Source organism: Gossypium hirsutum, chromosome A03, assembly GCF_007990345.1.
Source record: "Gossypium hirsutum isolate 1008001.06 chromosome A03, Gossypium_hirsutum_v2.1, whole genome shotgun sequence".
NCBI classification, from domain to species: Eukaryota; Viridiplantae; Streptophyta; class Magnoliopsida; order Malvales; family Malvaceae; genus Gossypium; species Gossypium hirsutum.
In genome coordinates, this window is record NC_053426.1 from 103689907 (window position 1) to 103713740 (window position 23834).

General features: G+C 33.7%; 1 protein-coding gene across 3 annotated transcripts; it reads right to left on the minus strand.

Annotated features, from left to right (window-relative positions):
• Positions 1-156: 156 nt before the first annotated feature.
• Positions 157-18461, minus strand: LOC107886710 (DExH-box ATP-dependent RNA helicase DExH5, mitochondrial). 3 transcript variants are annotated; one of them, XM_041100250.1, is made up of 19 exons: positions 17934-18453; positions 14435-14589; positions 14262-14349; positions 12285-12530; positions 11260-11355; positions 10713-10901; positions 10436-10595; positions 10232-10362; positions 9243-9410; positions 8215-8487; positions 7895-8089; positions 5284-5487; positions 5015-5084; positions 4764-4912; positions 2213-2518; positions 1904-1963; positions 1631-1783; positions 1383-1493; positions 157-1171 (listed from the first exon to the last, which is right to left on the minus strand). In XM_041100250.1, exons 1-19 carry the CDS (start codon positions 18360-18362, stop codon positions 713-715), a joined length of 3642 nt encoding a protein of 1213 aa, XP_040956184.1. In that variant the 5' UTR covers positions 18363-18453; the 3' UTR covers positions 157-712. The 3 variants fall into 3 exon arrangements, with proteins under 3 accessions (XP_040956184.1, XP_040956188.1, XP_040956191.1); XM_041100254.1 differs by lacking the exon at positions 1631-1783 and having other exon boundaries at positions 17934-18459; XM_041100257.1 differs by lacking the exons at positions 1383-1493; positions 1631-1783 and having other exon boundaries at positions 17934-18461.
• Between the last annotated feature and the right edge of the window lie 5373 nt (positions 18462-23834).

The window sequence follows — 23834 nt, forward strand, 5'->3', positions numbered from 1 at the left end:
TATATAATATTTACGTGTATATATATAAACTTTATCCAGGTTTTGTTGCTCAATGGGACAATGTTCAAACCTGAGAGAGGGTGAATGACCGCCCCAGGGCGAACAATCTGAAGAGGCACCAATCTAGCCCAAAAAGGAAAAAAATAAATATAAGTATGGATCTCAAAAATGAAATGAATTGATAACGTATTTCTCACGAGTAAATACCTAGCAACAGCATTTTATCAAAATTATATACAGATAAGAATTGTAACTCAAAAATAGATGAACTCTAGCATAAAGTAATGTAGAACAATCAGCCAATTTTCCTACTTGTTTATGTACATTTTCTGACCCTGAGTAGTATTTGAATTTAGTGTTGCCCCACAAAAAAACTAACGTAATTGATTGCTCCAATCTAAGATCAGCACCATGAAGCAGGTCAATCCTAATCCACTCAGCCTTGGTCAGTAGCCGGCTTACAGGTCGCAATCAAAGATTAAAGCTCCACCATGGGCCTGCTTTTGTTGGTAAAAGCATCAGTATGATGGCAGCCGAAAATTTCAAAATTGTGGTTAAAGTCTTGGCTTTCCATGCCGCAATGCAATTACTTTGTTTTCCACAGAAAAAAGGGGCAATATAACCATGCCAAAAGAACAAATAACGTTTGAACACATCTGCTGGGATCATTGTTCCACACAAAACCCTCAATGGAAGGTCGAGCCATTTTAGATCAGTTATCCCTCTTGCTTTTCTTCAGAAACATCGACGTATAATTGATATACTCATGGCCTGTCCAGGTACCACTCATCAGCCACTGCAAAGCCTCAGCTGCAGCATCCTTTTCCGCACTCTTCTTGTTGTTGCAAGGCTGCCCTATGATTTGCATACCATTGAACTCAACCGTAGCTTGGAACTGATTGTTTTCCAATTGACTTGTCTTGTAGGTTGGCGCAGCATATCCTGCCCTAGTGACCAGTGTTTGGAGCCGACTTTTAGAATTATCACCCCCGGGACCACTCTCTGTCCTTGAAATCAAAGAATGTTGTGGTGGAGCAACAGGCATATTTGATGGTTTAAGGTCTGGACGGCCAAATACAAATCTTCCATCACACTGATCCTCAGAAACCAGCAACCGTATTGCAGAAATGAGCTCATGATGAAGATGTAGGACCATTTGGGGATTCAGTAACTGCCCAAATTCACCAAGGTTGATTAGTAGGAATGAATTTATTAAAATTTAAGATCTAAAAATGAACTAGAACGGAAGATGTTTATCAAGCAGGAGCTTAAAGATTTTTTCCACATGCGCAAGTTATAGGAAATAAAGGAAACGGCAGAAACAAAATAGGCAGAATAGAACCAGCTAACGGAAATTTGGTTTGTCTGAGCTCTCAACTTACTTTAATTTGAATCAGCTCATCAAATTCTCTCCTTAAACTTAGATATTTTTCAGCTATAGCAGGTTGCATGAAAAATTCTAAATACCCTCCCAACATCTTCAAGTGTCCATCCTATTAGAGCAAGAATAGAATTTCACTAAACCACCAGTTATCGAAAATAATTGCAGAAAATTACAAACAAAAAAAGACATGTTACTTGAAGAAACAAAACATCTAGTAATAATTTTAGACACAGGAGAAAATCTTACAACATCTCCTCTTGAGATGCTACCACCAAACAGGAGAAGCACTGAATCAGAGACAGCTGTTGAATCCCGCAGGAAAACAGAGTTCACTTTTATCTTCTCATTGAAAACCAGCCAAGGATACGGAATTCTAGATTCCCGAGCATTAACAGAGTTCTATAAAATATGATTGTACATTATCACATGAATGCTAATACGGAAGAGAACTAAGTATATCAACTAACTTAGTGACACAGTAATTAGCAGCAAAGAGTCAACAACTAGAAGCAGACTTACCGAGTAAAGAAGTACAGGTCCATCCTCCATAGTTTTCAGTGAAAATGATTTCTCATTATGCTGCACATTAGTCCATGTTAACACTCAAGGAAATTATTAGAGGGAAAAACATGCAAACTGCAAATTAGAGGAAACAGGTCACAATTTAGCCTCTTTAGTTCAAAGCAGAGGACTATCCTTATAATGTTGTATGTGCACGGTAAGTAGCCATAATATTTAATCAGCAAGCCAAGTATACTTTTAATATAAGGTCCCCAGTTTGATGAGGTTTGGTATACAAAAGTAGAAATAAAGAAACTAAAAACTCACCACGACAGAGCAAATTCCAGGATAAAGCCCATAACAAATAACTGCTCGGATGAGATGCTGATCATAGCTCCAGCCATTACAGCTAGTTGCATAGCTGTCAATAAGACCGGTATCCTTGAGCAATGAAAGAAACTCCTCCCTAAGAGAATCAATTGCCTTCATTGATTGTGCAGAAAGAAAATTTTTCCAGCAATAATCATATCCAGCAAGGTCTTTCTCGGCTTCTTTCCAGCCCTCGTAAGCCCGGACAAGTGCAAGGTGGTCACTATGATCATGGGAAAATTGCAACTTTGCAGCCTCTGCAAGCTGCAAGGAGGACAAAAGATCTGTCATATGTGATATAATATTTGGACCTTTATAGGCAAGTTCCTTTCACAAGAAGTCAATGTGATTCAGTCTCCAGCTCTTTTGGTTATTTTAATTTGTAGATGATATTTGAAAATTATGATTTTACTAATTTAAAATTGTCCCTAATTATGTCTTGCGGAATGACTTGCAACCATGCCAGTGGATTAAGCCCGGGAACAAGTGGCAAGGTTTTGGTTAATTCTGCACCAAGGCATGTCATAGAGACTTTGCCCAGGTAGCTCAGACGTGGAGTTTGTAAAGGTATCCCTCAACCATCCTCTGGAGGATAAGAGTGCCTCTAGTGTGCTATTCCACAGATGGTTTTCCTCCATATTCATTAACTGTTGCGAAAGAATTAGTTCTTAACCATCAATTTAGAATTCATTATTCATCACTTTAATGAAAATGACCTACATATTTCTATTGGCTGTACTAGTTACACCTCAAGTCTACATTATCAGGTTTTCGAGGCTCATTTTAGAAGCAAGCAAGTTCCATACAATCTCCATGTACTCACTAGTACTTGGTTACCCTTCACAAGCAACACTCCAACCACCCCAACGTTTTCTTTCCTAATTCCCACAAGTCACTCTAGGTAATTGTTTCCATGCTATTCCAAGTTCTCACTTTAAGCTTCCGATCTTTCTGCCAGCGACGACACTCCATGACCTAGAGTCTGCAACAGTTCTCTTTGCAAATCCTACACCACCCTATTTTATTTGTTTTGGCACAAACTCACTGCAAACCAAAAGGACCCCATACAAATTTTAAACTCATTTAATCATTATGCTTCTAAGGATTCTATTTTTAATACTTAATACACCGTTCCCAATAAACTTCTAATAAAAATATTAAAGACCAAAGAACAGTCAAAAGCCAAGCCATACAGTCTGATGGTCAATCCACACAAGATATGCAAGTTCTTAGGATGTATTTAACACCTTTAAATAAATAACGACCCAGTATCAACCTAGCAATTATTATACGTGTTTAAGAAGATTAAGGTATAAGGTTAGAATCTCACATCAGACTTCATCACATGTACCAAAAACAAAAAGGGATTAATCAAGAGCAAGGTAGCCTAGTGAATATGTAACTTTGAATGCAATGGCCATCATAAGATACCTTAAAAATACCTCTTTGTTATTCAAAATTTGAAGCTTAAACAGTTCCAAAAGATTAAAAGTAGGTTCTTAGCATATAAGTAAAGTAAGGATTAAAAAATCCACACTAGTCTGATTTTGACAGACCATTTGCAGTTCAAATATTAATAATCACTATAATTACTGCACTTTAAGAGAACAAAATCTCTTAGATACAACAGATAATTGAGCTTCCAACCATTCTACATGATATGAAGTACAAGTGGTCCGCATAAGATTCTCCTTAACTTTCATTTCAAGGGAAATAAGGCAGCGCCTTGAGAATAATAAGGTTACAATCTTATTATAGCATGTGTTTCTCTAGTTAGTCTCATGGTATTATTTTTGTTTCTCATGGTAAAGTCTGTTTTTTTGTGTGTGTTTTCCTAGGGTCTATTTGGTTCAGTAACGTGTCGTTAATTAGAGTAGCTTTTGGTTGGAAGAAAAACAGTTATTTGTTCAGTCTGCTCTTATAACATTGCACCACAAGCAAAGACCTTTAGAAGTGAAATTTCCAGCTTTTATCAGTTGATCAATTAAGTAATGATGACATAAATACCAAAAAGAGAAGGCAATGAAGCTGGCAGTACAGTAACAGAGTTTAATCATTCTTTGTTATGTAATTTTAACAATTCATAATATTTGACCAAAACCATACAACCTTGAAGTAATCATTCTTTTTACTTTTTATTTTTCATTTGCACCCAGAAAATAGTTTCTTGTTTTCATGCACCTTAACTGCCATTAGGAACTCTATTGGATCAAGCACTCTTATAGCTATAAAAGGAAAACTGTTTATGCCACTAAGCATTAAACTGCAATTTCAGAAAGTTAAGCCAACAACAAGCCTTTAATGAAAGATACAATACAAAAACCCAATCCGGAACTACTACACCATTGTTCAAACAACAAATAACCAACATCTCCAAAATTTACCAGCAGATATGCAATCAATCGAAATAAATAGACTCAACCAAAAAGAAAGAGTAAAGAATAGAAGGCTCACGCTCAGGCTACAATCCCACAAAAAGATGCAAATGATAAAAGCAAAGCTGACTTACATCTTTCTTGTCTAATGGTGTCAAAAAAGGATCTCTAACACTAAGACCAGCAACAATAGTCAACACAGGATCCAGGCAATTAAGAATAGCACCAAGGATGAGCATCTTCCCAAGTTTTGGCTCCATTGGAAGCATAGTCAAATAACGCCCTGTCAGTCATGTACGTTGAACTAAATGAGGGTACAGTTACAAATAAATTACCAAAACTAAAGAACTTTAATATGGAAAAGCAAAAATATGTGTTCACAAACCCAGCACAGTCAGATTTTCATTCTCATCCAAGGCCCCGATGACTTTTAAATATTCAATGGCATTTTGAACCTACAGTCAGAGTTTAATAAATAAAAACATTATTGGGAGGAACATAAGAGTACAGAACAGTCTACATTCATGCAAAGGTGGCAAATAAGACCTTCAATACTGACATAATCTGAAATTTATAAGGTGCAAAATGAAAGATTTTTGGTAAGGCATTGATATTACAATAAAAGTAAATCCAAGATATCAAATCGAGTACTACCGCCAGTAACTTTGGTGACTGCAATGCCCTTGATAGGAATTCAGATATACTTCCGAGTTTCAAACTTTTGATTTGCAGACAAAGAGACTGCAAAGGTGTTCTCAAAATTTCAGGTAATTGATATTCAGTGAAGGCATCATATACACATCGAGGATAGAGATGGTGACACTCTCCAGGCTGCACTCGGCCAGCTCTTCCTCTTCTCTATATAGACATGCAGGTACAAAACAATACATTAATCAACATAAAGGTAAATAACTGGCAAGCAGCAAGAATGGCTTGTTTCATTTACGAGTTTCTTTCCAGTGAACACATAAAAAAAAGGAAAGAAGAAGGAGAAATCAATGGAAACTGGCTGTCAAATGCATAAACCAAACCAACAAGCCTTGCCCCACATATTTGAGGCTGGTTACAAAAGGACGAGACATAGAAATATTTATATTGGTACACAAACTGCCTTCAATCATTTACATTAACCATCATCCTCTCTTCAAGTTCTAATAGTTTCATATCATTATTTATCACCTTGAACAATGTCCGTTTTAGTGTCCCTCCAACCTTTTACCCTATGCAGTGTCGATTTGCTCTAACCTTCTAATAGGTGCATCCCTCAATCTTCATCTAATGACCAAACTATCATAAATGATTTTCTCAACGTATCCTCAATAAAAGCTATCCCAACTTGAAGACAAATATCATCATTTTCAACTTCATTCTTTCTATTCTTACAACACATCCATCTTAGTATCAGCATCTTAGCTACACTGATCTTCTATATATGTTCATATTAATCCAAAATTTTGTAGAATATAGCTAAGCCGAAGAACTTCCACTTCAAACTCAAAAGAATATTGCAATCAAGCAAAACTCCAATTTCACTTCTTCAAACCCAAGCTTTATTCAACGGTTAACATCTCCACCAATCTGCTTTGAATTATCACCTCTTTGTACTTAAAGCACACTGCTAATGGTATCACTTGATCATCGAGCGTGATCACCCTCTTGATCATTATTCCTCCTTTTACTAAATGTTCACTGCACATACTCAATCTAAGTCCCTAAGTTTCTCATGTTTGTTCCACAACTCTAACATGGTATTAACCTCTTTTTTAGTCTTATTAACCAATACAATGTCACCAATAAATAAAACAGACCAAGGCGTTTCATCTTGAATGCCTCAGGTTATATCATCCCTCCATCTCTAATCTTTTCCTCACTCATCCAAACAAACCTATAGATATCTTTATCTCCATCTTTTAACTCCAACCTATCAAAAATACTTTTATACTCTCGCTCTAGCCTACCTTACAACTTTCTCGGCATATTTTTCTAGCTTGCATTACTCAATATTCTTTGTTTCTCTACTTTTCAGTAAATTCTTAAAGCAAACTCACTTGTTTTTAACAACTGCCAAATGCATGAGCAATAGAAATTATACAATTAGATCATCTATCTAATGGCAGTTCTTCTGTAAGCAAAAAGTATAGATATACCGTATATTCATACATATCTTAGTCTCATGTTACCAATAAAACTTGCATTAGATGCTTAGCATTCCAATTCAACACAGATAAGAAACAAAAGACTAAAACCCACAACGACAAGTCATTTCAAGAGTCAAGAAAGATGAACATGTTTGGCTAGAAGCAAACAACTCATTTTCTAGAAGATTCTTGAAACGATCATACAATCAAAGAGGAATCTTGTTAAGGTGATGAAAATGAAAAAAATAGCTGAACTTGAATCAATAGCAACAAACACTAGAGAAAAAGTTCACCATGGGCAAAAGGGCAATCAATGTTATTAATGTGAGCACCTAGGTGCTGCCTAGGCACTATGTCTTAGTGCTAGATAAAACAAGCACCTCAATGCCTTTCGGGTGACGCATACTATGCCTATGCACACTTTTGTAAGGTGACAAGTGCAAAGAAAAAAAAAAAAACCTAACAGAAGCTCTCTTTAGTTTCTTGTAGCTTTTATTTTTTTTTCATTAATCACACCTTTAATAGTGAAAAAGGGACAATAACAAACTCCTTGGTTTCTCAATGTTTGAATATTCAACAACAAATAGGGGAACATAAGAACATCATGCGTATTGAACAACAAATGAAAAAAAAATGCATCTTTTGTTGGATAAACTGGACCACACTAAACCCTGCCCCTTGAAGATTGAAGATTCATGAGAGTTTAGAAGCCATACAAAAGACACATACAAGCCAACCAGAAACTCAATATTTAACTATTTCTCTCGTTCCGCATGTTTCACATTTGACACAAAGATGCAGTATACAAAGCCAATCTTGTGCAACCTATTAGCATTCATGTCCTCTAAGAAATTGATTTATTTGACAAATTTTATTTCAATTACTCATAGAAGAAAAAGATTCATCCCCCAAAAAGCACCTAGTGCAAATTATTAATAGCCCAGCAAAAGTATTCTTAACAAAAAGTAAGAAACAAATCTTCATATTAAAGGTCATAAAATGAACATTCAACAAGAGTCAAATTATATTAGAAAACTTTTATGAAAGAGGGAAGACAAATTATTAACAGTCAGTTTTAACCTCAACATAGATTAGAGATCATACATGCAATCAGATGGTAGCCTTACTTGTTGAGTAGAAACCTTGGAAACCCATGATGGTAGCAAACAAGGAGTGTTATTCAATGCGTCGTACGATGTCTCCTTGGCCTTTCCACAATCAAGAACAAAAACAACATCATTAATTGTTATGCTTGTCTCAGCAATATTAGTAGTTAAGACTATTTTCCTCACTCCATCTTCAGGCTCTTCGAAAATTAACTTCTGCAAGAATCCAAAAAAAAAAAAACTTATTTAGAATTAAATTATGGATAGGAAGGAAGAATGGCAAAAAATGCTAGCCAGACACACCATCTTAGAATATATGCTAAACAAAGAATGAAGATTACCTGCTCAGAACTCGCCATAGAACCATGGCAAGTAAGTAGCAAAACTCGACTAGGATCTCCAAGGATTGGATGAGCTTGCAGCTTATCCTTCAGAGAACTTATGTCATCCCACCCAGTCATAAAGACTAGAACTGCACCGGGCCTCTCATTCTCACAGATATAGGATAAAAGATATTCTATGAGATTAAAACCAATACAATCAGGATTCCAACATGACAAAGACTCCTGAGTCTGACGGCTGAAATCCTTAAAATCAGCTGCCCGGAGCGCATCCTATTATATATTTTCAAAATAAAGAAAAAAAGAAAGGAATCATAGAGTGCAGTATTCCAAAAGCAGCAACAAGCAATGAATAAAAAACCAAACTGGATGTATCGGTGAGACCTACGGGTCACATGTCAAACCATTAAATATATGATTTTAAGTAATTAACATATATGGCCTTAATATGGCATTTAATATATACTATATTTTGTCACACCCACATCATGGGTGAAAGAAAAACTTAAATATTAAATTATATTTATAAAAGATTTAGTCAACAGTTAAATCATAGATAAAGTGGTAAGATACTTGTAAATAAATTCTTTTTAAGCTCAAGTTCGATCTTTAGATATTTTATTTTTAGATGTTTTATTTAAACATTACTAAAAGACGAAAACACCATTATATTAATATTTATTATTTCTATTTAATTGTTTTTAAGTAATTTTGCAGACTGAGTTTGTTTCGAATTGACTCGTAACACCAATTCAGACAGGCACATTATATATAAGCACATTATATAAAATCAATAAAAGAACCGGTTTTTAGTCCCAAAGAAAATAATGAATCAGGTTTCTACCAGTTTAATCGAGTCCTTTACCGGTTAAACTGGTTTTTTATGGGTTGAACCAGTTTTCTATCAGTTCTCAACTCTTAGGTATTTTTATATGTACCAAATCGAACAGGCCACCAGTTCCCAATTGAACCAATCAGACAAACCGGTCCAGTTCGGTTTTTACAACATTAAAAAGAAGTTTGCATACCTCAACAGAAGAGACAATTTGGCTCTTCCTCTTTCTCGGGGCTTGCTTACTCATTTTCCACATTCTTTCTTGTCCATAATCATCAATTTGATTAGATGGAGTCAACCTATAACCTGTCATTTCCAAAATATTCTCCAAAAAATGTGTTCGAACTGGGTACGTAAAACCCTAAATAGAACAAGAAAAAAAAATCAGCAATACATTTCAAATTCTGGATAACCCCACCAGAAAGCAAGTCAAATCTAGAAGACCTTAAACAAGTGACATATATTCTGAATGCATGCTTTGAAAATTGACAAAAAAGAATATCAAAAGTCTAATTTAAACATGACAGAAAACTATGGAAAGCAAAAATCTCTCTTATCAGAAGAAACTGAAGGCCAAAAGAAAGATCAATTAGGAAAAGGCCGAAAAAGAAAAACATAACAACAACCTGCAAAATGGAGATATGGGAGACAGGTGAAACATAGAAGATTTATGCCATCACTGTGAAAGTTTAGAATCAGAATAAAAGGGAGAATTAAGGCCCTAATATATATTAAATTAGTTTAAACATAACAAGGAACTGATCAAAAGCAGACAAAACATAAAAATGGCATAAGGTTCAGCAGCTAATCAAACTAGCTAAAGATATCACGAGTAATTACCCATCTGTAGCAAAGGACAAAAGACAATAACCAATTATCTGAGTCAAAAGTGTTCCATTAATATCTTAAAGCACAAATGTAATGAAATTAAAAATTTATAGATACTTATAAAGAAAGTTCTTCCACATTTTGAAAAAAGTAGGAAGGTTAAAAAAGAAGAAAAAAAATATGACAACAATCTTATGTATACAAATTTCAATGTCGTTTAAATATCTTTCGTCATATCTCAACTAGCTCATTCATAAAAAGCACTTCAATTAAAAGCCAGTAGAGTGGCAAATGGATCCAAATAAATCTGCCTCTCGAAATGAAACTATTGGTGGAACTGAGTTTGCAACTTACTGGAATGTGGATTAAAGGTGCCCCATCAAAATACGAGGAGAAAAGCTCAGCATCCAAAGTTGCACTCATCAAAATCAGCTTTAATTCTGGGCGGCGAGGAAGGAGATCTTTAAGGACAATGAGTAGGAAATCTGACATTTTAAATATTATATTAGAAACATTTTTCACTGACTATAAAACTAAGACACCAATTTCACATATTACCTTCATTCATCCCTCGTTCATGAATCTCATCCACAATGACATGAGTTACACCTTTTAAATTTCTATCAACTAGTAGCCTTCTCAACAAAATGCCTGTTGTGCAAAAGAGAAGACGGGTATCCCTCCCTTTAATACCCTCAAGCCGTACTTTATATCCAACCTTCAAATAAAGCCAATAATGAGAAACATTACCCAATTTTCTTTAAAAAAAATGTTTTAAACAAAGAATGTAACAGATTAGGCAAATGTCCTAGGCAGCTATTTCTTAGAAACTAACAGATTCACCCAATTTCTCTCCTCTTTCTGAAGCAACTCTTTCTGAAACAGATATAGCAGATATTCGCCTAGGTTGCGTACATATAATGCTACAAAAAGCTCCGCGCGCAGAATCTATCTCAGATTCTAGAATAAATTGGGGAATTTGTGTGGTCTTGCCACATCCTGTTTCACCTGAGATAATAACAACCTGCAAAACACGTTTCTTTTTGTTACTACAAAACATATAAGAAAAATATAACATGTCTACATAACTGAAGTGGTGTTTCTTAACAAGTTGAGCCTGTATGAGTAGTGTTTCTTAATGAGTTGAGCCTGTATGAGTGACCCAGCTCATTTAACTAACAAAAGATAATATAGCCTCAAGGTCAATTCATTAGTTAAATAACAATCCAAGTAGTGTTTCTTAACGAGTTGAGCATGCATGAGTAACCCAGCTCATTTCTGCTCCAATGGAACCCAATATGTTCATGAATACAACAGTCTTTTACCACTAATTCCTGCAGAAGCAAGCAACTAAACTCAAAGAACTTCTAAAATTAACACACCTGATTCTGTAAAATGGCAATCAATATGGTATCTTTCTCTTTATAAGCAGGAAGATTTTGACGGAATTCTAGCATTTCTCTTCCTTCAAGAGACTCCTACAAACATGAATGAAGTGGAAAACACAATCAAAATAGTTCAAACCAGCCAAGGCTATTCTAACCTTAGAAGGCCAAATCCAGCCAATTTCTTGTTAAGGCCTTAAGATCCCTTGTACAATTGTGGCAGATGACAATGAGGTATTGTTGGCATAAAGAATAGAAAGAAATTCAGAGGACAAAAGAGAAAAGATAAGGAAAGAGAGGAGAGAAACAAGTAAAAAGATATTAGTGGACATTGGAATGTTACCTAGTTAGCTAAATTGCACCCATCATCAAAATTGAGGTTTTCACTGTACTGAAATAGAATATCAAGGAAAGATGGGGGACTTATTCCAATTTTGGGTAAATTTAATGAGTATATTTAGGTACTATGCCCAAAGAAGTACTCAATCAAAAAGGTGGTACTTGATTAAATCTATCACTCCAACTCTCCTTTTATCATATGATTATTTGAGCCCCTTAACTATTATTTGCACCCAATCAAGCCTTCTTAGAATGAGAAACTGCCACATGACCCACATGACCATAAAGAAACAATTATAAAGCAGATACCCGTCCTTGAATAAAAAATTAAATAGTAAAGAAACAATTTCCTCCCAACCAATATATTGAAATTATTTTTTCTCCACCTCATCTGGCACGTGGCAGATTATATCACATAGTGGATTCATGTAATATAGCAGTTTCATATTTCAAGCAAGCTTAATTGGACATAAATAACAGATAAGGACTTAAATTGATTACAAAGGATAAGGTCTCATGTGATAGATTCAATTTAAGTTCAAGTCTTTTTTATGTTTTAGCCAATAATAAAATAGCAGTGCAGCAGAACAATCATCAATATTCTAATATAATGGGCAGATATGAGATGCTATAACTAGGCAATAGCAAATATCTATATGTACAATCATCAAGGTAAAATGAACCTGCCACGCTTGTTGCTGATCACGCAGCAGTGAACTTCTCCGCAAAAGAATTTTCTCCATAACAGCTGTGCCAGATGCTAAAGGCTCTGGCTGCTCAAAAAGTCCTTCTTCAGTAACTATACTGCTATTACTGCTTGATCTTGAAAAACAATTATCCGAAAAGCTTTCCTTATTCCTAGACTTTTTAGAAAGGTACTCTCCAAGATAGGCATTGACTCTCTTCAACAAACCAAAATTTAAGCTCACCTGTCATCAAATACAAAAGGCCTCAATATTATACATATAAGAGAACTGCGCTATCAAAGTCAACAAAAGGTACCCTAACAAGCACCACCAGAGAACATAATGGGTAGAAGGTATCGAACTACGAACACAACAATATGGTAACTTCCAAAAGCTAGGACAGCCTAAAGCTGGGATAAGTGACAAACCCAAAGATATACATACAAAGCTAGGTTCAAAATTGTGATCACAAATGTAAACGCATTTTCAGTCACGTCACGTTTATCATGATTGCATACATAAAAAATGCTATCACAACCATTTTAGCAATAGCGATAGTGAATTTTTTCCACTATGCACAACTTACCGTATAACATAATAATTATAATTATAATCATATACTTTTCTTTTTAATGTTTTTAAAGTGATTTATGACACTGAGATTTTATTTAAATAATTATTCATAATTCTTTCTATTATAGTAAAATAATCATATTGAGAAAAGGAAATTCTTATATTTATTTTAATTCAAAAAAAACATTCTTATATTTATGAATTTCTAGGAATATTAATTCAGCAAACCAAACATGTTGATTGCCAAGTGTTCATGTTTAATAATATTTCAAACATAATATTATGATGTCCATTAAGAATAGTATCTCCAAAACTATAAAAATACATCTTAGTAAAATTTCAGCATGGCGCACCATTTCTAGTTTTATGAGAAATATGCTCATTGAAGTATGTAATTCCCCTTCTACAACTTCGCTATGAAGTTCGCATGAAATATTTCCCAATTTGTCAGCACAAATATTGTGGCACTGCAGCTGCAGCTCCCTTGAGCAGCACTGCAGCAGCCATGTGATAAAGAACCCACAGATTTCTTATGTTGGCCTCACTAGGAAAGGTCGCGCTGTGAAGCCTTTGGACCTTTACTTCAGGACATTTTAGGGTATTTTTGGAGACTATAAGATTTCAATGAGATTTAAAGTGAAGGCATGATCTTGTGTTCTTTATTTCATAAGAAACTCAAAACCTTGTTACAGTTTGATTTAGTATTAGTTTGCTAAATTTGTTATGTGCCAATTGCAAGGTATGGGACTTGGAACTCACTCGGGAAGTATGGGATTTCCTGCCGAGGTTTATATCGAGCTAGGCTCTCCAACCTCAATAGCTAGCTTTTGGGGTGTGGTTCTACAAAGGTCCGTATCAAAATTAGTTTCAGATTTTAGAATTAATTGATTTTTTGAATAAAAACTTAATTATGAATTTCAGTACTTAGTAAGATTTAGGTATTAATCCTCGTGGGTCAATACTTGTCACCTTATTACTAGTTAACAGTATATGTGCTAGTGTGATAAATCCAACAAAAGTACATGTTTAAAATCCATGAAAAATAACACTATTAAAAGAAGAATAACATGTGGTCTCAGAATAATTTTAAGATTTCTCTATTAATTTTTTCCCTTAAATTTGTTGATTAACAACTATTTGCTAAATTACAACTTTAGAGTAAATATTAAACAGGACAAGAGTTGTGTTCATTTTCTGCATGTATCAGTCAACATATAGTCCCACTTAAAGCATAAGAATGGAACAAAACCAACTTTTTATGTTTTAGGTAATGAGTACATTATAGGTATATATCCAATACGTTGAAGGCCTGATAAGGATACAAAACCAATATTAGAAGATAGCATCATAGTATTGGTGTTTCATAAAGGAGAGCATAGATGAAAGAAATTGCAGGAGTACCTCCCTCTGTGGACGCTTATCATCCAGGTCAAATCTGTAGTTAGGCAGGGGAACCTTACTGAAGACAGCAACTTTGGAATAAAGATGGCTGTCAAACATAATTTGCAATGAGAATCCCCACATAACTAAGAGCATTTATGTACAAAAACATCTATTTTGATCAACAGAGATACCTATACAAACCCATTCTGCTTGCCAAAGCTGCTATTTGCTCAAAGTCTCGCCTGTCCTTCTTGTCCCTTGATACGAACTCCTGTTTCCCATCATCATGTAGAAGCATGGCTAGCTTTTGCTTCCACTCTTCAATGTTAGCTTCATCGAAGGTACCCTGGAAAGCGAAGCATGCAGAAATGAAATTATAACAGCCTTCATGCAACAAAGCTCAAGTTAACAACAAAATTTGAACAGAAAAGTTAAGATACAAATTAATAACTTAAAAAAAAACACTATAGGAACATTCTCCCAATGATCTCATCTCACCCTTGATAAACACATCTTAATGCATCTTCTATTTTTTCCTTATTTTTTTTCTTTTATGAAGGTTTAAGGGAATTACTAATCATTAGTACTGATGAATGAGCTCATTTAAAAGCCAAATCCTAGAAGTATCAGGGACATATATATCTTAACACATAATCTCAAGCTTTACATGCAATAATGAAGAAATTAGTCAATGCTCTTTGCTTCAGCTAAAGTGGGCTTATTTATTCGCGTAATACAGAAGTAGAAACGATAAACAATGCAGTAGCCAAAAAAAAAATAGTACAATAATAAAACATAAACAGAACAAAGGCAAAAAATTGAAGTTGGAACAAGAACAAAAGGGTTTGTTGAGGCATTAATAAATAAGATCCCACTACAGTTGCCTAGTGTTTGTAGAAGACTATCTATGGTCTGTTTGGTCTTGCTGCTATTTCTGTAAGAAGTGTTGTTTGAGTCAAGCAGTTCAAAAGATCTGTAAAAAGAAGTTAAAAATGCATTTAGCAACATTAATGCAGAAGTGCTATAGAATATTAAAGGTTAAGATCTAGTTTTCTTTTTATATATTTTTAACAGGTAAAAAGTAAAATATTCAACTTATTCTAATAAATTACACGTTTTTAGATGAAGAAAAAAATAAAGAAAGAGATAATTGTCACTTTAAACAAAAAAAAAGTAAATTCAATAGAAAAAACGAGGTTAAATAACAACAATGAATGTCAAATAATATATGTCTCTATAATTTCATGAAAAAAATATAGAAATATAAGAAAGAGTGTAAGAATATTTCTTTAAATATTTGTCATTAAACATTTAGCACTTTTTGGAGAACCCTGATTTATAGCTTCCTCTAGAAGACCAAATGGGTGTCCCGCATAAGCTAAAAACCTCAAATTTTGAGAACCAGAGAGCTTTTACTTTTGCAGTAGAAAAGCTATTCCATAAGTAGGACAAACACCAACTTATGCTACGTTCACAGCAGCTTTTACTCCTAGTCCTTGGATACACAAAAACTGATCCAATCAAACTCATTAAAACCTAAGATACTAGTCACATGACCCCTTAATGTGAAAAGGAAAAGACATAACTACAAACTGTAAATTGAAGACAGGAAATATAAAGAAGTCATATCATGATAACCAATTTAAATAAGTTCTAGAATGCTGCCGCATCATTCAATCAGCATCAGGAGTTTGTTCTGCTGTTACAATAAAATGACACCCCATTACCAGCAAGGTTCAACTTCATCTATTTTAAATGTATATGATAATTTTTGTGCAGTCCATACATTGCAACTAAACATTGTTTATAAAGAAAAGAGGACAGACATAAAAATAGAAAGAATCTTAGCAATCAATTGATTGTGAGTTAGGGAATCTCTTATTGTCACAAATTCCAAAACCAACAAAGGTGGTCAAGCTACAATCTTCGCTCTTCATTGAATTGGGAATTAAAACAAAAGCACAAAAGTTTTAAAGAGAAAAACCCATTATTTTATCATTAATGATAAAATTTTAAAATGTTGTTAAAGCCAAACTGCAAAGAGATGTAAACATACCTGTATTTATCATCAAATTATATGTATGCATATATTACGTGGTTAGTTCTCACAACACAATATATACTTAACCTCAAAGGATTAATAGAGTAAAAGCCTCCATAATGAATCCTAAAATTTAAATCCCATGAAGAAAAATATTACTAATCTACACCCTTATTTTGCAAGTAGCTGACTGCAACAACATCATATATAGGCAACAACATGGGCATCCCTAACACTATTTGGATATAAGTCAGTAAAGGAAAGGAAAAGAAAGCAAATGAAATTATACATGCTTCCCTTGTTGGTACAACTAAAATAAGTGAGGGGAGGGGATGTTCACATTCATTGTTCTGTTAAATAGTGGAAAGAAAAGAGTGCATTATTCAAGTTTTACGCCAAATTAAAGAAAAGAAGAAAGATTACAAGAAATGAGAATAAAAGAATTACCATGATTTAAATTTTCACATGGTAACTTTTCTTAATGGAGAAACAAGTAGTCTACGTGAAAAGAGTTGGTCACATTCATATATATGACTACTTCCATGAAAGAAAAATGAAAAATGAGTACTAAGAATTGGTTAATAAGTTTTAGATGCGTTGTATACTTCACATGTGACATTGCCACTTTGTTTGGATTGCCAAACAACTAGATGAAGAAACTTCAACACAAGGAAATATGATTACATACAGCTGTGCAGGAATTCAGAGAGTTTAGGATGAATATAGAAAGGGTAATATGCACGTACTTTAAAATGTCTTTTGGCTTTCCTTTCCCTCTTTTCCGACCAATTTGGGGAATTGAAACATCACATTTGTTAGGGAAAAGGATGATATAGGTAATTCCTGGCTTAAGCTTACTCTACTCTAAAAGTTATCCAAACAAGAGGGAAACAAAGTGTCCCCCCTTTCCCCACTTCCCTTTCATGCCTATCTTCTCAATCCAAACATAATGTTAATGTGACCAAGCCACACACGATGGGCTTTAGCATAGTATTAGTCTTGAGTTTATTAGGAGTGATATTTAGAGTGAAATTCACTTGGTTATAATCTTAAATTTTATCCTCATGCATGGTTGCACATAGGTCAAAGCCATAATCTGAGGACATTTCAGTCCAAAAAGGTATCCAGATAAGCTATTCAGAACAAGCATATTAGTAATCCTCAGCAACAATATTTTCAATTAATCATATATAACTCCAAACTGAAAGTGCTCGCCACTCATTTTACTTTTTTTAGCTCCATCAAATGTTCACCATTTGAAATATTAAAAGGACGGCTTAAATGGTTACTTTTTCTTATTGATCCCAAGTCAAAGGCCCAGAAGCAATGCAATGCCTCAAGAACTTTCAGAAAGGCATGCAGTTCTGACCTACGGAAATCATATCCCAATTCCACTTACTTTACTTCTAAAGCCAGGAAATATTTTCAACTTGTTTTCTCATTACCAGAAATCGGAAACCTTCATTGCTATGAATATGAGAAACGAACCACATAAAGTGTGATATCTTTTAAAACAAAGAATTAAATTAGCCTAACCCGACGCCAATAAACAAGAATTTAATTTCCGCCAATAAACAATCAAACACAAGAACTTCATTTTACAGGAAAAATTGCCGAATGGAAATATGTTAAGTATGAAGAGAACTAACCGACTGCAAAGACAAATCCAGCTGGCGATCAGAGACATTCTCGGAAATCCCCAGACAGTAAGCCGAATTATACTGTGCATTTTGATTATTACTGCTTTTACTACCATTATTGTTATTATAAGTCCCTTGCTGTTGCTGTTGCTGTTGTAAGTGTGGCAAAGAAGGAGGAGAAGCAGTGCCCTTAGCGTTCAAAATGGGTGTGTTTTGGTGGTCGCGAAGCTTGGAGAGAATCGCGGGGGCGGAGGAGTTCTTGGTAGCATTTTGGTTGTTAGGAGATGAGATGAGACGGTGGTGGGGAGGGACGTAGACGGCGCCGTACAAGGACGGAGGCCGATCCTTCATCGTCGGAGAAAAGAGTGAGGGTTTTATGGTGTGGGTGAGAAATTGTGAAGAGAAAGGAAGGAAATGCGGAGAGTAAGAGGGGGGCATTCACGGTAAGCTCCAAAGGTTTTAGATTCTTTCTTTGGTTGGTAAAATTGCGTTTGCTTTTTGTTTTATACTAGAATTAACTCTATGCTGACTCACGCTCGGGCTTCTTAGATTTCTTTCAGATCAAAATATACTGTTAGTTTCTTACTCAAAATATAGGTTAAATTCTGCTATTAATATATATATATGCATATTTAGTTATGGATTTAATTTTTATATTTTAATTTAGTTATTTTAATTTTTATATTTTTTAAATTTAAAATTCACACCCTAAATTTATTAAGTTATATTTTATTAATTTTAAAATTCGATGCGATAAATAGGGCAAAACCAAAAATATCTTTTAAATAGCTGAAATTAAATTATAATTTTTACGATACTAAAAATTTAATTTTACTATTTTAATAGCCTATATTTTTATAATTTTTAAATGATCAAATTAAATTTGTATCATTTTTAGAGATGCCAAAGTACAATTTTACATGTACTATTTTAAAATTTTTAAAGGACTTAAATGGAAATTTTTTTATTTCAGGGGGGTCAGGAGCCTTATCAGCCCCTAGTTATGCCACTGGCGACAAACATATTACCATATATATAATGTCATGTCAGCTAATTATTTTCACATATTATTCGCTAAAATCCAGTTAATAGATTAACGATTGTCATTTTCATAAAAACTGAAATTTCAAATTCTGAAATTTCAAATTTTGAAAAGTATAGGGAATTGGAATGATCCAATTGGAGAATATTGAGCAAATCTATAATTGTAAGCATACTACAAAATTAGTAATTTAATTTAACCAAACGAAATTTGATGTTATTGTTTGAGTCAGATTAAAAATCAAAATTCAAAAAGTATAAGAATTAAAAGTTACCAATTCGTAAAGCACAAAAACTATAATTAATCAAATTAAGTATAGAAACTAAATTTATAACTTTCACAAAGTACATAAACAAATCGCGGAATTTAACCTAATATATATATGGTGCACATGAATAAAAGACAACTAAGTAAAATATATTTTAAAAGTAAGTTAATATTTACAGCGACTCCTGAACTCAGCAATTTGTAACTATTTGGTACCTAATTTTTTTTTGACATAATTGGCAACTAAACTTGGAAACCGTAAGCCAAGTTGCTACATTTTATTAGCACCTGAATAACACTATTAGATTTTGGGTTGGAAGACAATAGAATATTGAAACGTGTCTTAAAAATAATATATATATTGCATTATTTAAAAAAGTAAAAAAATAAGAATTTTTTTTAATTTTACGTCCATAATGAACCTAAATAGTTGGTTATCCAAATTCTTTTTTCCAAGTTCAATGTGCAAATGAAATCAATCGGGCTACAAAGGAGGAAGACTAATTAGGTGGAAGCAGTGGATGAAGAGGACAAGTGTTACATTCATTGTCGAGGCAACTATGACCTTTCAAAAATCAATTAAGCATTTTATAGAAATTATTAAACTCATAACACACTTAAAATAAATTTTATGCATTATTCCAAGCTTACAACAAGCTAATGAAATCTTTCTAAGTGACCAAAGGATGAAGGTCCAAAACATAGGAAGCTTGTCGTGACTTCAAGGTATCCCACGTCACGACGTCCTTAGCTCATCGCGACCTCGAGAGGTTTCACATTGCGTCGTGACTCTTTGACTCAAGCTCATTGATCTGCCACAAATTTATGTGCCAAATTGGGGCCTGTTTGTTACTTGACGAGCTTGTTTTCAAGTGTTTTTAGTGTCTTTTTTAATAGTTTTACGTAATTTTAGTTTTTACAAGTAGATTTGTGAAATCACCTATTTTTCCTCATTTTTCGATCCAAAATGCTCAATTGTGCCATTGGGGACCCTAATGTGTGTTTAAGTATTGTAAGGACATGTAGGCAGCCCAAATGTAATGGAATTCAAGCCACAAGCAATTGTATCGCGATATCGGAGCTAAGGTATTTCAATACCATTGACAGACTCAAAATAGAGAAGATTTGGGGCCAAGCTACAAGGGTATCATGAGATCCCCTTAAGGTATCGCAATACCCACCTCGTGACAACTCCCCCTGTGTATTCTGACTAGGGTATCGCAATATCCTTACCTGCGTATCGCGATATCCCTATCGCGTAGGGACGAAAAATGACATCAAAGGCAGAGTTTGTTCACGCGAAACACCAATCAAAAGCCAACATTTAAGGGCACTTTAGGCAACATTTTTTGGTCAAAAATCAGTTATTAAAAGCCACTATTGGTTGAGGAGAAAAAGAGGATGTAGTTTTAGGTTAGAAAGCTTTTTAGTTTTAAGGTTTCTTTCATCTTTTAGTTTAGGAGTAGGGTACTTTTTTCTCTATAATTTTAGGGTTTTAGTTTATATTTCTTTCTAGTTTTACTTAGTTTCATAGTTGTTAGTTTAGTTAGTTTTTGTTATAGCTAAGTTTTATTTACATGTTAAAGGCTTTAAACTGAGTTATAATCATTATTTAATCTTTGAGTTAATGCTATTTAAGTTTTCTTTTCATCTGTTAAAGCTTTAATCTTTAGTGTTCTTGTTTCTTTATTTTTGTGTTAGTTGCTTTTAATTTAAGTTTATTCAGTTAAAAATCAAAGCTTTCATCTTTTTGCTCAAGTTTATATTAATGGCTTCCATAGTTGTTTCTTCATGTTTGTTAACTTTAATATTGTAATGGATAACTAAACCTTAGGTGGTTGTTAGATGGAAATGTTGTTTGGTTAGTTTTTGAGTTTAGGGACTAAATCGCAAAACTGGACTAAATCGGATAAACCTAAAAACTTAGGATTAATGACCCTAAAGGAATATCAAGGTAAGTGAGACCGAGAGAAGATCTTATTGGGTACTGTAACGCTCGGGTTTGTACAAGTGTACACAGTCGTTATCAAGTAATAAGTAAGTATCGAGTTTTCATCTCCACAGGGATTGTATTTGTGCTAAGTCACTTAATTTGTAAAAGTATATTAACAATTTGATAAATAAAAAAAATATAATGATGAGAAGTCAAGTATATGAAACTAAATGCAATGATCCTTAATGCAATTTATCCAAAGTATGTAAACTATATGAATGAGATAGATTTTAGCAGAATTAACACAATAAGCAACAATTATAGCATAAATAAGTTAGGACAATTACTTTGATTAAACTCAAATTATTATTAACATGCTTATCAATATTCGAAAAAATATTCCATGGCAACTCGATCTTTCATGAGTTTGGAAACCACGTTAGGTCCTCTCGGAATCATTTTCTTAGTAAATACACATTTTACTAATCCTTATTTACTAAAGGTTTCTTAGTATTCGTGCTAGGCAACAGGGACGTGTTAAGTTTGAAACAGTTGAATCATACAAATCTAAAAACTACGCAGATAACAGAGCCTACTAGGGTTGTTATGCAACCTGCAATTTAATCGGTTAAGATCTAAATTGAGCATGCACATTTCAATTATGCGTCCATTAGTCGTCGTCTAGTTAGGATCGCTCAGCTAATTCAGGTGCATTTCAATCACGTATGAACGAAATACAGACTTGATTTTAATTGAAAACATGATTGATTGAGGCACACATATTATAAGCATGAATCAAATAATTATTATTAAATCAAAGTAATCATCCTAACTTAAATAAAATTAAGCTATCATTGTTGTAAACAAGAACAAAGAACACATAGCAAACATTTTTTAATTAAATTAAAGTAAGAAAGATTAAACCTAATTCAGAGTGGCTGTCACCCAAGGCTCTGACTGATAAGGGCTCATTCGTCCTTCGCTTTGCTCCTTTGCTAATGGCTCTTCGAGATGGCCGACCAAGGGTTCTTTAAGAGGCTAATTTGCTTAAAATCTTTATGCAAAGATGATGATAGGCGTGAGGGGAAAGAAAGCTAAGAGAATTGAGAGAGGAAAGAATAATGAATGAGTGAGGTATGATTGGAAAAGTAAGAAATGGGGTCTTATTTATAGATGAGGCAAGGGAGCTAGTTTGCTAAAAATAAGAGTGTCCATCTTTTGAGAATTCGTCCAAAGGTGGCCGGCCATGATTTGTGGAAATGTGGCTAATTCTTGCTTGATTTAAGTGCCACATATAATTAGGATCAGGACTTGGTCAACTGCAAATCTCCGGGTAAATTTCTGATTTCTTCAACTCTTCAAGGGCTTTGTGCAATTAAACCAAAATTTAATTTATGGACATCCTCATGCAGCCGAATTTTGGGTTGACTTGGTCCTCCATTTGGACAATTTTGTAATCAAAATAAAGCTCTCAAACCTGTCCAAAAATAGTATACAATTTAGATGACCACAGAAAATAATTTAACCATTTTAATTAATCAATTTGCTTAATTAATTAAAACCAAATTTATTAATGAAATATATTAAAATAAAGTATTATGTAACAGCCCGTTTTTTTAGGGTTGATCGGAACAGTGGTTTCGGGGCCACCAAATCCGAACGAGTAGGTTGGTAAATATTATATTTAATATTTACGAGTTAATTGTGATTTTAAAAATGTTTTTGATATTGTGATTTTTGTTTTATAAGCGATTTATTAAGTTCAAGTGGTATGACCCTAAGGTCAAGTGGGTTTAGAAAATGAGGTATTGAGACCTTGTTTCTATAAATCGAGTCGTAAATATTTTTATAAATATTTACGTAGTGGTAATAAGATGGTATTAAAGTTTCGTTGAAAAATTTTATCGTTTCGATAGTTAATTAAACAAAAAGGACTAAATTGTGTAAAGTGCAAAAGTTGTGTTCTATAACCTAAAGGTATTAAATAGATATAGAACTTAAAAGTAGAAGTCCTTATTTGGTAATTATCCCATTAAAGAGATAGTGGGATATGATGGCTTGGCATTTGGTGTAATAAATAAAGTGTATAAAGGTTAATATTGTAAATTGGTTAAAAATAATAATAAAATGAATATAATAAAAGAATCAAGGTGTCATCTTTTTCATTCTCTTTTTACCAGCCGAATATGAAGGCTTGAGAAGCAATGGAAGAAGCTTCCAACTTTCAGCTAATGCATGGTAGGCATTTCTAGTCCCGTTTTTAATTATTTTTATATTTTCGGGATCGTTGTTGCTTAATCTATCTAATGAGGGGACTATTTTGCAAAACCATTGAATAGTTTGATATTTTCCATTGATGAATATAATAGGGCTTTGAAGTTTAATGGAAGAATATGAGTCCTTGTTGATAGTTAAACACTTTTTGTTAAGTGAATTTTTGTGAAATTGACAATTAATGGCTAAATTGATAAATGTGAAAAATTTGTGGTTAAAATGTCAAATAAATGAAATGTGTGGGCTGCTAGAGACACTAATGATATTCGTCTATAGTAGAATTTTACTCAATTTCATGAATTTGCATTTTTATGATATAGAGACTAAATTGTAAAGAAGTTGAAATATTAGGGGCAAAACTATAATCTTGCCATAAAGTGAATTATGGATTGTT

Excerpts from the sequence above, each read along its gene's own strand:
- LOC107886710 (XM_041100250.1), bottom strand. The coding sequence starts at position 18,362 with ATGCCCCCCTCTTACTCTCCGCATTTCCTTCCTTTCTCTTCACAATTT. Across the intron at positions 10,596-10,712 it reads GAGAGAAATTGGGTGAATCT|GTTGGATATAAAGTACGGCT; the intron begins GTTAGTTTCTAA and ends CTTTATTTGAAG. Across the intron at positions 2,519-4,763 it reads CACCATTAGACAAGAAAGAT|CTTGCAGAGGCTGCAAAGTT; the intron begins GTAAGTCAGCTT and ends TCCTCCTTGCAG.